Source organism: Mesoplodon bidens (assembly GCF_964165515.1).
Source record: "Mesoplodon bidens genome assembly, chromosome: 16".
In the NCBI taxonomy this organism is placed as follows: domain Eukaryota; kingdom Metazoa; phylum Chordata; class Mammalia; order Artiodactyla; family Ziphiidae; genus Mesoplodon; species Mesoplodon bidens.
In genome coordinates, this window is record NC_138173.1 from 70,056,181 (window position 1) to 70,071,465 (window position 15,285).

General features: G+C 49.6%; 1 protein-coding gene across 1 annotated transcript in view; it reads left to right on the forward strand.

Moving 5' to 3' along the window:
• The window catches only part of TG (thyroglobulin), a gene marked incomplete at its 5' end in the record, with an annotated part of 239,511 nt that overhangs the window by 191,118 nt on the left and 33,108 nt on the right, over positions 1 to 15,285 (forward strand). Inside the window, 2 exons of the mRNA XM_081258080.1 lie at positions 11,728 to 11,892; positions 12,904 to 13,071. Of these exons, the coding sequence (XP_081114206.1) occupies positions 11,728 to 11,892; positions 12,904 to 13,071 (333 nt within the window). The remainder of the gene's footprint in view (positions 1 to 11,727; positions 11,893 to 12,903; positions 13,072 to 15,285) is intronic.

Consider the following 15,285-nt stretch of genomic DNA (forward strand, 5'->3'; position numbering starts at 1 on the left):
CTTCTGGGCTGGGAATCCAGGCAGCGCCTCTCACCCTCCATCTTTCCACCTTGAAATTAGATGTGCAAGTGCAGCCCTGGGCAAGGGCTGGCTAACCCCCAGAGCTGCCATCAGTACCACTTATTCATGTATCCTGATGTCACCAAGCCACACGACAAAACAAAGAGGGATGAATAAAATCCCACCTTTACAAAATGGATTTGGTGAACTTAACTGATTTGGTGCAGTTCGTTGATGCATCACGGTGAACACGACCAGGCCACTAAGGGCCAGAGCAGAGGCGCAAATGCAAGTCTTCCTGATTTCTAAGCCCGTGTTCTTACCACTTCTCTACACTGGTTTTGCTTTTCAAAACTTTTAAGAGCACGACAGTGTAGAATTAGTCAGCAAAGGGCTGGCATTCCTCCTGTGGGACCCACAGACCTAAGAGGGAGAGAAGGAACGGAAGCCAGTGAAGCGTGTGCTCTGCCGCAGGCCCCGCGTTCAGGTCCTCACACACTGTGCTTCCCACACCTCTTGCAACAAGGCTGTGAGGCGTGTGCTGTATCGTTGAGGGGACTGAGGCTTAAAGGGGTGACTGATTTGTTCAAAGACAAAGAATAAGAATGTGGGAAAGCCTAGGCTGACATTCTCCACGGCCAGGCCTTGCCCTCTCTCCCACACAGTCCCAGCTGCCCTAGGCATTATGCTGGGCCAGCTGGTCCCTGAGACAAAGCCACAGGAATACATGACTGGAAAGAAACATCTAGGCACTTTTACAAGTTATCGTTTTGATATTATTTTTAAAAAGCGACGCCTGCCCACCATGTATGCATGAATTGCTTGTTGAGAACAGGGAGAAAGGCTCCGGAGCCGCCTTTTCGATTCCCTTTGAAATAAGGGGGCAGCCATCGCCTTGGCTATCACTCAGGTGTCACTTTTAAAGGGTGATACCTTTGCCTGGGAAAGCAGTGCTTTTCAAGTGCCAAGAGTTTAAATGGTTTCTGACAGCCAGAAGGTGACTGAGGCCGTTGGATGTAATGTTTGTGACAGATGGAAAAAGGCATTTTGTCAAGTCTCCAAGAGCCTGGAGGAGAAACATGACAGGAGAGCAAGCTCTGTTCTAAAGGGGCCAAGCCAAGGCCGAGCAAGTGCGCAGGAGGCTCCCCGACCCAGGATGGCTCCCCTCAGCGGATGCCTGGGCAAGGCCTCCACACAGCGCATCCAGGTAAAGGGAGCAATCTGTAGCCAGGTCCCGTGGAGAGTACCATTTGCCAAAGATGTCAGGAGAAGGGAGGCTGAGAGCAGGTAGTTGCCTGGTCCCTATTCCCTTTGGCATAGGGAGGCCAGATGGTGCAGCTGCTTTGGAGACAAACAGACTGATTTGGGGCAAGTCATTTATCCTGTCTGAGGCTTTGTCCCTCTTTCATAGAAGGGACACAGCCTTCTCTCCCCAGTTCCGAGGTTTAGAAGATGATGTAAAGGGCGTGGAACACAGCAGGCACCCACTACCTTCTGGCATCTCCTCCTCTTTCTTCCATGTGTAGACATGGTTGGTTGGTGGGTTAAGTTTGCAAATAATAATGCCTTTTTGTAAGACATTTTGGCAGCACGTTATAAAAAATGTTTTAAAAATATGTCTAGTTAGAATGCTAGGCAGGACTCCTGAACCTTGGGTTAAGCAGTGGTTTCTTATATATGACCCCAAAAGCAAAAACAGCAAAGAAAAAAATAAATGCATTGGATCTCACCAAAACTAAAAACTTCTGTGTTGCAAAAAATACCATCAAGAAAGTGAAAAGACAACCCACAGAATGGGAGAAAATGCTTACAAATCATATATCTGATAAGGGACTTGTATCCAGAATATACAATGAACACTAATAACTCAGTAACAAAAAGACAAATTATCCCAATTTAAAAATGGGCAAAGGATCTGAATAGATGTTTCCCCAAAGAAGATACACAAATGGCCCATAAGCACATGAAAAGATACTCAACATCATAGACATTAGGGAAATGCAAATTAAAACCATGATGAGATACCACTTCATACCCACTAAAATTTCTATAATAATAAAAAAGACAAAGCGTTGGTGAGGATGTGGAGAGATCAGAACACTCGTACATTGCTTGTGGGAATAGAAAGTGGCGCAGCTGCTTTAGAAAACATGTTGGCACCTTCTCAAAGGGTTAAATATAGAGTTACTATATGACCCAGCATACACACATACATACTCCTAGGAATACAACCAAGAGAAATGAAGACATATATCCACAGACACAAAATTAAACACGAATGCTCACAGCAGCATTGCTTATAATCACCAAAAAGTAGAAACAACCGAATGTCCATCAGCTGATAAATAGGTACACAAAATACTCGTATATCTAGGCAGTGGAGAATTATTCAGCAACCAAAAAGAATGAAGTACTGATGCTTCCATGCTATAACGTGGATGAAGTGAAAAAGCAGCCAGACACAAAAGGCCACGGTATTGTGTGATTCCATTTATATGACATGTTCAGAATGAGGAAGTACATTAGTGGTTTCCAGGGGCTGGGAGTGAGGGTGGGGAATGGGGACTGACTCCTAGTGGGTACAGGATTTCTTTGTGGGATGATGAAAATATTCTAAAATTAGATTATGGTGATGGTTGCACAACTCTGTGAATATAACTAAAAACCATTGAATTGTATGCTTTAAGTGAGTGAACTGTCTGGTATGTGAGTTATAGCTCATTAAAACCATTTTTAAAAAGTTAGCTATAGAGACAAAGAAACATGGCTTAAAGTACTATCTAGGGCTTCCCTGGTGGCACAGTGGTTGAGAGTCCGCCTGCCGAGGCAGGGGACGCGGGTTCGTGCCCCGGTCCGGGAGGATCCCACATGCCGCAGAGTGGCTGGGCCCGTGAGCCATGGCCGCTGAGCCTGTGCTCCGCAACGGGAGAGGCCACAACAGTGAGAGGCCCACGTACCGCAAAAAAAAAAAAAAATCAGTATGATTTAACTTGTTTCCTACTTACAACACACACACACACGGAAGATACATGCTAGGAGGATAACGGTATTTAAGTCATGCTCCCTGATTGAGAGGACAGTAAGTAATTTTAATTTGCTTTGTTTTGTTCAGCTGTATTTTCTACCATAGACTTTTGTGCTGCTCTTTTTGCTTTAAAGATTGCAAAAGTTGCTGTTCTGCCTTTAACTAAACTGAGGTGACACCGATGGCTGTAGGACAATGCACGTTAGCTTTTTTCCAGGGTGTGAAGGAGATTGCCACTTCGGCAGACCTGTGATGTGATGATACAAGGCTTGTTCTTGGGACCACTCCTCTTGGTCAGGACGGCCTCTCCCGCCCTCGGGGGTCTTCCTCTTATCTCCCCTGCAAGTGTTCTTCCATGGTCTTGGCCTTGTCACTCATCCACCGATCAGTGACTGTGGCTGCTTTCCTCTTGACAAGAGTCAGGTTATGTTTTAGTATGGAACTGATCTTCTAAATGTAATTAAAATTCTTTCTAATTAAAAGTAACAGATTCATTGGAGAAAAGTTAGAATATTCTGAGAAGTGTAAAAAGCCCGTAAAACTCACCCATCATTCCCTCTCCTGGAATTAATAGGGGACTCTGGGAATTGGCAAACTTGGACTATCCAGAGAGCCTGGTGGAGTGATAGGCAGTGGGGAGATGGCATGAATTTCACAGGACCCCTGCCCGCCATCAAGGCAGCATGGCATCATGGGAAAGCCACAGCATCTTGGGGTTCAGGAAATCTGGCTTCCTAACCTCCTTCACCTGGTACCAGCAGCTTACTAAACTTCTTTGACACCCTTTCCTGAGTATACCCCAATTTCTTTTTGGAATGAAGTAGGGAATGTACCAAAGAGTGATTAAACAAGTAATGTATTTTCTTTTTAAATAGTATTGGTTCTTCCTACTTCCTCGGGTGGGTGAGCGTATTGAAATGAGATTGAGTGAGCGCTCTGTATAAAGCAGAGTGTGGGACAGCTGTAAATGCACATCAAAGTGACCGAGGGTGGGTTCTGGGCTGTGTGGCTTTTCCAGGCTGCAGACATAACGAGGGCCATGACAAGGGACCTTTGCGAGCCGTCCTGTGCGATTCTTGCCCATTCGGCACTCGGACACAGGAGAAGCCAGACTCTCCCTGCCTTTCCTCTCTCTGTCCTGGACACCCTCGCGAAGATTTTGTTTACGAGTCATCACCCATAAGCCACCCCGAGTGGCGTGGAAAATAAGGGTGTGATGGGCTGAGTTCTCGTTGTTTCCAGCCATAGGTAGGACAGGGGAGGGGAGAGACAGTGCAAGCTTTATAACCCTGGCTCTGCTGCTTTTAGTCCCAAGACCTTGAACAAAGTACTTACCCACTCTGAGCCTCCATCTATAAAGTGGGGATGATAATCCGTATAGGGCTGTTGCTGGGATCACATGAGAAAATGTGCATGAATGACTGGCTCTTAAAAGGTACGTTGTAAACATTTAATTCCCTTCTACTTCCCTTTAAAAGTTATATAAAGGTGGAGCAGGAATTCCCTGGTGGTCCAGTGGTTAAGACTCCGTGCTTCCAATGCAGGGGGCGCAGGCCCTGGCTGGGGAACTAAGATCCCACATGCTGCGTGGTGTGGCCAGAAGCTTTTTAAAAATGTTTTAACAAAGGTTATCTAAAGATGGAGAGACGGAGGTGGAGAGAGGCCGCGGAGGGCTTAGCAGGCGTCCCACGGCCGGGAGGAAGCAGACCCGGCCGTGAAGCCGTACCTCCTGCTCTGTTCCCTGCGCCTCAGAGGGACCAGGCTGTTTGTCTTTCCTGCAGGTTCTGACTCCTGTCATCGGCTGCAGTTTATGAAGCGCTACCCCACTTTTCCACACTGGAAGTTGCTTTCAAAATTTTAAAGAGAACGACAAGGTAGAATTAGTCACCAAAGGGCTGGCGGGCTGTTGTCCTATTGGGAGGACCCATAGAACTAAGGGGAAGAGAAGGAACGGAAGCCAGTGGTGACCGTGTGCTCTGCCCTGGGCCCCTTGCTGAGTTCCTCACGCAGTGCACTTTGTACACCTCTTGCAACAAGGCTGTGAGGCTGGCGCTTTATAGTGGAGAGCACTGAGGCTTAGAGAGATGATGTATTTTGTACACACACACACGTCTCCGAAAGAGGGGACGTACTCACGGAGCCTCTTTCCAGCCTTGCCTTTCATGCGCTCCCCTAGGTTACGACTCATCCCTGTACTTGATGTTAAGATGTTTCCAGGCAAGGGCAACACCTCGGCTGATATTCAAAGGACATTAGCAAGGGCTAAGATACAGCTTTTTTTCCTCATCCAAATTCCCCGGGCTTTCACCAACTAAAAACAAGAACTGCTGATTCCTAAGAAGAAGAGGAAGGGGGAAGCGTGCTCTTACGCCCTCAGACTAGGGTTTCAAGATGAAAGTTCTGTTAATTATCATCCCTTTGACTGAAATTTTGCCAAACTCGGAGTGCTACAAATTAGACTAAAACTCATGCTTTTAGGGATCAAGGAAAGAAGACGATTTCGGTGTAGAAAAGATGAAAGAGAATACTAATATTAACTTGGATGTACAGAAGGTTTTTTAAAAAGTCTATCTCTTGCTTTAGTTTGCAGAATTCTCTCTGAGTTGTCCGCTTCGATGGTGTCCCCCAGTCCAGCTAGTCTACAACATTCTGGTCTCAACCTTCCAGGTTTGGGCCCATTCCTAGGAGAGGGCCCTATGCAGGGCAGTGGCAGTGATGCTCTGGATCACGCCTCACCCCTTTCTCCTCTGGCCACACGAGCCTCTGCTGGGCTCCCTGCCTCAGACAGCATCTCTCCCATTCGTCCCACCCAGCGGTCAATCCACCATCCAGCCATTCATTTGAGTTCCTGCTCACCAATGTTTAGCGAAGGCCTGCTGTACGCCAAGCTTTGTGCTAGGCTCTGGGGGTAAAGGAATAACCATCCCAACCTCTGCCATCAGAAGTTCATCTTCAGGAAGCTTCGAGGATCATTTACGGAGAGGCTATTGAGTGCTATGTGCTATTTTCAGCACCGAGATGCAAAGACAAATGACTCAAGGACATTCCTAAAATACCTTCTCTAACACCCTGTTCAGAAGCCTTTACTGACTCCTCACCACCTGTGAGATACCTGTCCTGTATCTTGGGGTTTACTACCTTCTAATTGCACCTCTTGCTCAGGCTGGATTTAAAGCCTTCTCACTTTTGTTCCTCACTACCTCTCTATGCCCATGCCTCTCTTCACCCAGGAGAATTAATTGGTCCATCCATCCGCCCATCCATCCATCCATCCATCCATCCATCCATCCATCCATCCATCTACTGATCCACTTACACAGCCACTGGCTCACTCATTCAGTACATACTTTTCTGAGTTCTAAGTCCTGTTCTGGGGATGCTGGGATACCTGCAACCAGCTGCTACCCCCTACAGCTCCCTTGGGTAATCAGACCCCTGAATTCACCTGCCATCCCCACCTATTCCCCCCAAGAGTGGCCACCTGCCCTCTTTCCTTTTCTCTAATCATTTCCTCCCATCAAAGCCCACTCAAGTCCTACTTCTGTGCAGCTTCCTCTGGACCACCCTCATGCTCAGAAATCTCTCCCTGCTCTGAACTTCGAAAGCATGAGAATTCCTGGCTCTCTCTTGACCCTGATGACAGACAGACTCACCTTGAGGCCACTAATATGTGTGTCCTATGGATACAGTCCATATTTTCAAAAAGCAGGAAGTGCATGTGAGCAGAACTCCAAGACAGAGATTGCAAGGGACTTGCTACCTGTCACTAGGTTTGTAACAACAGGTTTAATTAAGTGACTTTGATAATGATACTATCAAATGATAGTACGTCAGATTGTAGGAGGAAAATACCTAGGTAACAAAACAGCATTCATCACGATAATCCTAACTAGCTTTATTGAGTGATAATTCCATGTTAGGTAGTTTGCATCCATCATCTTGTTCACTCTGCGTACCAGCCCCATGAGTGTTCACCAAAATATCCCCAGTTTTCAGATCAGGAGCTGGAAGCTCAGAATGACAAAGGGAGTTGGCGAGATGGCCATGGGCGGAGCTGGGGTCGAAACCCTGGTCTGCCCGGGCACGGAGCCATGACCTTCCACTTTGCTTTGGCCTCACATTCACACAGGGACAGAAAGGGACCGGTGACCAGAGGCATAAGACTGAGGGCTCACAAGGTTAGAACATGTTGCTAAGGATCCAACTGCCTGGGCTCAAATCCCGGTGCCCTCGCTCCCCAGCTGTGCGGCTCGGGGCAAGGAGCCTGATCTCTGCCCTGAGTTTCATCACCTGTAAGGCTGCGATAACCCTCTCCCCACCTCGTAGGGCTGTTCTTGGGTGTAAACCAGCCTCTATGTGCACAGCCTCCTAGAGTGTGTGGCACATAGTGAGTGTTATTTAAGTGAGAATTATTGCCATCATTGTTACATCTACTTGCAGGGCACCTTCGCAAGGGCTCGGCGTGAATTAACTCCTTGATTCCACACTGTGCCCCAGTGGGCGCCCAGCTTCCCACCCACGCCCTCTTTCCCCACGAGGAAACATCACCGGCCCCCTCATGGGTGAGGGATCCATTGCGGGGGGGACGGGTGGCAGAGGGTGATGGACTCGAGGAAGGAGATGAGAAGGAACGGGCACCTCCTGGAGGGCTCACCTGCCACCCAGAGCCACTTCCTTGGACTCACCTGTCCCCCTAAGAGAGGGCCACCAGGCCCTCCTGGGATGGCATGTTTGTCACAGAAACTACCCCCTCCTTGGTGCTTTCTGGGGAAGACCTATGAATGGGTCACTGAGGTGTCCATTTCAAGAAAGTCTGGTGTGTCTGTGTGTGGCTGAGTGTATCTGTGTGTGTCTTTCTATCTGTGTCTCTGTGTGAGAGTGTGTGTTTTTGAGTGTGAGTCTGTGTGTGTCTGCAGTGTGTGTGTGTGCGTGACTGTACGTGTGCATGACTGTACTGTGAGTGTGTCTTTCTGTCTGTGAGCATGTGCTCTGTGCCTGTGCTTGGCCAGGGGCATTTCCTGACTCTCAGGTGACCACAGTGGCTGGCTGAGGTCAAGACACCTTCCTGTGTTCAGAGGCTCCAGAAAGAAAAAGCAGTGGTCAGCAATTGTGGTTTTGCCCTGCACTATTTTTAAAGTTAAAAAAAAAAAACAAGCGGAAATTCATTGCCACTCGATAACCAGGTCAGATTTAGGTAAAGCGCGGGCCCAGGGCTGGGGATGCACGGCTGGCGTGACAGGCGGGCTGGAGAGACCCTGCTGCCAGTCCCCGGTCCCCTGAGCCCCGCGGCGCTCACAGCAGTAGGGACCTCACCTCCCGCCGTGGGGAAGACGCAGCCACCTCCTCTGGGCATCTTCACCATGACCTGTGGAGTAGGTTCGTCGGCCCCATTCACAGATGAGGAAACCGAGGCCCCAGGTGTCACTCACTTGCCCAAGGTCACTACATCAGCGAGCGTCAGGGCTGGGGTTTGAACCTGGTCCTTCTGCCCCCAAAGGCCCCGCTCTTTGCACGACTCTGCGCACCACACCCTCCTGCCACCCCCAGTTCTCTGTCTTCAACCAAGTGCTTCAAAGTGAGGACTGAGCCGGCCGTTGGCTTGTTTAACCACCGATTTTCCATGAAGAATGTGGTTTCCTTCAGAAAGATCGATTAAAACAAAGTCCTTGAAGAAAGGAAAGTTCTCTGGGTTCTCTCTTGCAATGTCAGTGTAACCCACGCCTTTAACCACTTCCTCACTGTATTGGGGACTCTGGCTTTTTATACCTGTAGAAAATGTAGAACACGTTAGAGGGCCCCATCCTGCAGTCCGCGTCTCCCCGCAGCCTCTCTGTGGGCAGAGCAGGCCCAGAGGCCCACTTCAGCCTTCTGCACTTTGTCAGCTCAAAGCGCAGTTTAGAACATGGGGCTTTAACCTTGAATACCGTGAGCGTGTATTCGTGTGTGTCTGTGTGTGTCTGTGTGTGTGTCTGTGTGTTTGCCCTTCAGACAGAGCACACCCAGTGGTTCTCAGAAAAGCTGGCATTCTCAGTGTTGGAAGGATAAACTCATGGGCACGGGGACTCCACGTAAGGGTTCAACCATCATGACCTTTACTTGCTGACACCATTGCTGAGCTCCAGGTTGGCTGGCACTGGCTGGCATTTTACTTTTATTACTGCTTAGGGCTCGCCGTGGTTTGTAGACGCTGAAGCTCAGAGCAAGAGCCCTTGGCTGGAGGTCCCCAGAGCCCCTCTGTGCCTGAAACCCCCTCCTCTATAAAATAGGGTGATAATTCCCCCTGCCTCGTGGCATGGTAGTGAGGCTTAAGTAAATTAATATCTGTTGGATACTGAGGACGCACAGAAATGCTCCATCGAGGTTGGCTCTTGTGATGCTTGGGCATCTCAGCCGCCCCAGAGGGACCATGTGGATCGATACTTCTGTGTCAAGGTGCCCAGGAGGAAAGGTGTTAAGGAAGATGTGAAATCAGCCTGTAGACTTGGGGCCAGGTCTGGAGCACAGAGCTTCTACATTTGCTGCATTTAGCTTCTAGGATTCGGAGCCTCGACCCTCCTTGTGGGCAGGTCCAGTCCCAGGCCCCAGGCAGGGGGCTGCCTGCCCTCTGGGCAGCTGCTTGGCCCAGTGCTGCCCTCGGCTCTCCGTCTACCCTCAGGGCGGCCTGTTCTCATTGTGGCGCCCATGCTTTGCCCGTGACCCTCAGTCCTGACCTGAAGCATGAAGACCCCTGGGACCTCCCGGGTGCATGCAGCGCTGGAATGTACTCCCTATTCCAGAAAACTCGTCCAGCAGGCTTTCAGGAGGATCAGTGTCCTGCCCTCTAGACCTCTGTCTGTTGTCTCTTTTACACAGTGGGTAGGAGCACCAACGACCCAGGGGAGCATGGGCACTGCACTTTACAGTTTCCAGAATGCTTCCTCTGCCTTACCTCAACGACCCTCTCAAAGGCCCAGAGAGAGCCGTACCTGCTGGTAAACCCATTTCACGTATGAGGAAACCGAGCTCTGTGTTGCTGGTATTTTTAGCTCAGGGTAGGGCCTAAAATGGAAACATATACCATGGAGTCAGCCAGATCAGTGCTCTCTTTACACTGGAGCAAGGGGGGCAGTTCAGCTCCTGGACACACCATCTTGTTCTGGAGGTGAAAACACACGTGGCATCACGTGGGGCTGAGAGCACAGCCCAGGGGTGGGATCCTGGCTCTGCCACTCACCAAGCTGTATGACGTTGGACAAGATACTGAACCTCTCTGTGCTTTACTTTCCTCCTCTCTAAGATAAGGGCATAAATAATATTTACCTCCCAGGGTTGTGGAGAGGATTTATTGAGTTAATACACGTGAAGTACTTATAAGCTGTGGTTGCCAAGCTCCTGGCTCCTGGTGTCTATTAGGTGCTTGTAAGTGAGGATTCTCCCTTTCCTCCTGGAGCCTTAGTTTGCTTGTGGACAGGGCGGGGATGACAGCTGTACCTACCTTGTATTCTGGTTGTGAGGATTACATGAGACAAAGCAGAAAAAGTTCTTGGGAGGGGGACCACCAGGCAGGTAGCAGTGAGTGCCCCATGACCAATACTCTCCAGCCCAGCTGGCCCTCATTGCAGAGGTTGGTCATAGATCTAGCGCTTTCCACTTTCCGCCCAAGGTCCTGGAGCACAGCAGACTCTGGAGCCCAGCTGTCTGAAGCCACAGGCTGGTTCCACCTCTGATAAGATTTTTGGCCTTGGCCAAGCTACTTAATTTCCCTGTTTCTTTCTTTCTGTATTTATAAAATGGAGACGGTCACAGCCGCTAACGTACACATCTCTTACGAGGATCCAATGAGATAAAAAGGCGGAAGCTCTCGAGACAGTCTAAGTCCCCAGTCGATGGCCGTTCTGTTACTATTATTAGGGCAGCATCCCGAGTATTGGTAGCGGTGCCAGCAGTCCCGTCCCAGACCGTCCCTGATTCCACGGTGGGCAGTAGCCCGCGTCTGAGCCGGAGGGAAGGGGTGACCCACAGAGGATGGGCCCCGGGGTCCTACCCTGGTCAGGACCCCACGCAGCTCACCTCTTCCACCCCTGGCAGAAGACCCAGTTCCACCAACAGTCCAGGCCCGGAGAGCCATCTCCCAGAACCCAGTAACCACCACCTGCATTCTTAGAGAGGAAATGCTCCCAGAGACCTGCAGTTTGTACGGAGACTTACGATGACTTTGCTGATACAATTTACTTTCACAATGACTGTGTTTCCATCACCTTTAAGTGGGCATCTATTTTAAAGTCCAACTCTAGCTTAACTGAGCCAGGAAAGCTTGCGATTTAAGGAGCCCCCAGGAGGTGCTGGTGGGATGTACCCACCTTTGCAGAGTCCTCTCCTCAGAGGACAGTTCTGATCTCTGTCCCCGTTCGACCACCATCAACTCTGTGCCTCCATATACAGCTTCGGTTCATAGCCAAGACTGAGGGTCACTCGGTCACTGCTCTTACTTCACAGGTGAGAGACCGAGGCCTAGGGAGACTCACTCAAGAGCTCACAACATGTTGACATAATATTGATCAGCTCTGACTTCCTAGAGGCCTGTGGGTGTCCCAGGAAGGGTCCTGGGACTCCCATACCTAGAAGAAGGATGCAGAGCTCTGATGAGGCCCTGAGGTCTCTGGGCTGAGCAGAGGATGGGAGATGATCTAGACCTTGGGCCCTGAGCCTGCTTTGTCTTCCAGGGTGGCTCCGCGCTCTCCCCCGCCGCTGTCATCAGGCCGGAGAAGGCTCGGCAGCAGGCAGCTGCTTTGGCGAAGGAGGTTGGCTGCCCCACCTTGTCCATCCAAGAAATGGTGTCCTGCCTCCGCCAGGAGCCTGCCAGTGTCCTCAATGACGCCCAGACCAAGGTGGGCACTCGTGTGCGAGTTGGGAGGGACATCCTCTGATCTTTTACAAATGCAAACCAGGCCAGAAAGGAGACAGGACCCACCCAAGGCCACGCAGTAGGTTGGTGACCAGCTGGAACTGAGTCCATATTTCCAGACCCCCTGGGCCGTGCATAGGCCACAGGATGTAATGGACCAAGCACAGGTCCTGAGGGTCAACAGATCTCTCTGCTCATCAGATTTTATCTGTACAATGGGGATAATGATGGAGACCTTATAGAGGAGGAAAAGAAAATGAAGTGACACAGGTAAAGGGTCTTGCTGGGACCCTGGTGGCACCCCATCAAGCCACAGCAACACGTACTGAGCACTGTGGTCACGGCTGCAGTGGAGCAAGGCCAACATGCCCTCTTAGGCAGGACAGTTGTGCGCTTCCTTCTCCAGCCTATAAAGACCCTGCTCACAGCCCCCAGTCTCTCTGGCTGGCCCTGATATTAACAAAGGGGACTCTAGCAGGAATAACTTGTCATCTGAGCTGACACTTTAATCCCTTCGGCAATGAGCCTGGACTTGCAGACCCGGCGCAGGTCTTATCCTTAGCTCCTCCAAAGGTGGGCTAATCGGATGGTGGCTAAAGCTGGTGAATTTCCCTGTCATATCCTGCCTTTGGCCACCACCTCCTCCTCGATCAATATCTCTTGCTTCACTCACTCAACCACAGGCTCAGGCTTACCCATTCTTCCCTGTGGATCTGTTGTCACTTTCGTGGGAGGCTCTGGGATGCTCCCCTAGGGACCAACCACTGCTCAGAGCAAGACTCACCTTCCCGGCACTGTCGCCTGGTGTCCTGCCTGGCTGCTGTCTGGCCACGTTACTCTTATTTCCCAGTAGAGCTTTGGGTAAATAAGCAGCACTGGTGTTCATTATGGTTAAGACCTGATTCAGTGAAGCAATGCAACGGATTATTCCAGTACCACTTTTTTAAAGGACAAAGTCCATATAAATCACGACACCCCTTTGCACCTGATGCAGCTCCTGGCCGTGAGTGGCCCTTTCCACTACTGGGGTCCTGTGGTCGATGGCCAATACCTCCAAGAAGCTCCAGCCCGAGCACTGCAGAGAGCTCCACGGGTGAGGGTGGATCTGCTCATCGGGAGTTCTCAGGATGACGGGCTCATCAACAGAGCCAAGGCCGTGAAGGTAGGTGGGAGGAGGCCTCGGGGCCCCTGCGGGGTGCGGCCCAGTGACTCTGGACCTAAGTCTGACCTTGGTCAAGGGTCATCGACTTACTTGCTTATTTTCAAAACAATCACTGAAAAAACTACATGTGCAAAGGCTCTATAAGAAGTTTGGCAGGTGGTAGTGGTGGGTGGGATTCAGAAATAAGACACCTGCCGAGTTGTGAGCAACCCAGACACATCCACAAATTACAGCTGGGAATGAATCACCATGGGAAACTGCCAGCAGGGCTGACCCAGGAGCTCTGTAGCTTCAGGGCTCCAGGCCGTGGGTACCGCTGCTCCATGAAAGATGCTTGTCCCACGGAGGCTGGGAGAAGGAGAGGCATGGGGATGAAGAGAGTCCTGGCAGGGAAACCCAAACCCTAGCCTTCCAAGCTACCGAGCTTCCCAGCCATCCCAGGAAAGTGTGGACCAGGCACAGGGCAAGAGCAGCTTTGTGTGGCTTGTTGGAGACACAGCAAAGTGCGAGGGACTTGTGAGGTCATTTATCTGCCTGAGCAGATACTTCCTGCTCAGCCCAGAGAGACCATCACTCCTCACAGGATGCAGCCACCCAGGAAGAGGCCGAGCACACTCCCCCCTGGCCCGCCCACCCCTCCTTGTCAAGCTGCTCCTGATGGGTCCTCTAGGTCATCAGCCTGGGCTGGTGGCCCCAGCACATGACACAAGGTGAGGACACACACACTCAGTGTAGGGCTCTGTCTGGCTCTGTTGAGTATAAGGCAGTATCATTGGAATTAATAACACCAAAAAAAGAATCATTAATGCAACCAAATGGGGTCTTGCACCCTTTGGATTATGCTATTCCCTTGGGTAATCTACCTCACTTAGGGGAATCTATCTTACAGCAATAAAGCACCACTTTGACATGAGATATATACAAGGGTATTAATCACAGCATTAATTACTGTGGCAAAAACATTGAAAGCAGCTCAAATGTCTATGAACAGGGAAATGGTTGACTAGATGAAGATACACACTATTAAATATGATGAACTATTGAATATGATGCAGACGGTGAAAAGAATGAACCAGATACATCTTTCCTGGCTTGAGGATGCCTGTGATATGTTGTTAAATGGAAAACAAAAAACTCAGAATGCAGAGGAGTGTGAAATTAAGGTAGCATTCATATATTTAAAAAACAACCAACCTGTGTATATCTATAAATATGTAAATGTGTATAATTGTATTTATTTCTATGTGAAAGGATAGTGCTGCAGAAAGATACACAGCAAGCAATTAACATGGGCTATCCCAGGAGGTGTGGCAATGTGAAAAAGAATACTATGAATTTAATATTACTAACATGACTAATATACATATGATTACATCACATAGGCATATGTGTGCATATATATGTATATGTATAAATAGAGAGCATTGTGTTGCGTTGTGTGTGTGTGTATTGGGGGGTGGCACAGAGCAGAGCTTAGGTCACTAACAGCTTCCATCCTGTTGACTCACAGCCACGGAGAAGGAACTTTTGCCCCTGATCCATCTCTACATTTTTCTGCCGAGCACCCATATATGACTCAGCCCTTTACTTCAAGGGGCTGCAACTTGTTTATTGAACCAGACTAACACTCAGGAAACACTGAAACAATGCCACTCTCCACCACTAGCCCTGGGCTTTTCTTCTCTGAAGTAGTGGGTCTTCAAGTTCCCACTACTTTGATCAAGCCCGTCATCAGTTAAAAAATAGTAAGCACAGTCATTTGAGTATAAATTATATACATGAGTACTCTTATACTAAGTGTTATAAAAGATTCACAAAAACAAAAAATTATAAAGCAAGAGAAAGGAACGAATATCCTTACATTTGTGCTGCACTCTCTGCATGCTGCCCGAGAGAAACAATGCCCTACAGCATGGGCAGCATGGAAAGACATGGCCATCGGCCCTGGATCCTCTTCCATGAAACACCTCATTCCACACTACCCATCAGGGGAGGCTGTGGAAATCTTTGTACAGAAGATACTATATCCTCACAGCTCTGATTCCTTGGACCATGAGCTGGAAATGCATCCCAGCCATCTCTGACCTTAGAGAGAGAGGAAGAACTACATACATTCCCGGGAGCCTGGGGAATCATCCTAGAAGCAGGCCCCAGCAGCACATTCCTATACTCCTCCCACCCGCAGTGGAAGAGCCATCCATCGGGGCTAGGGGG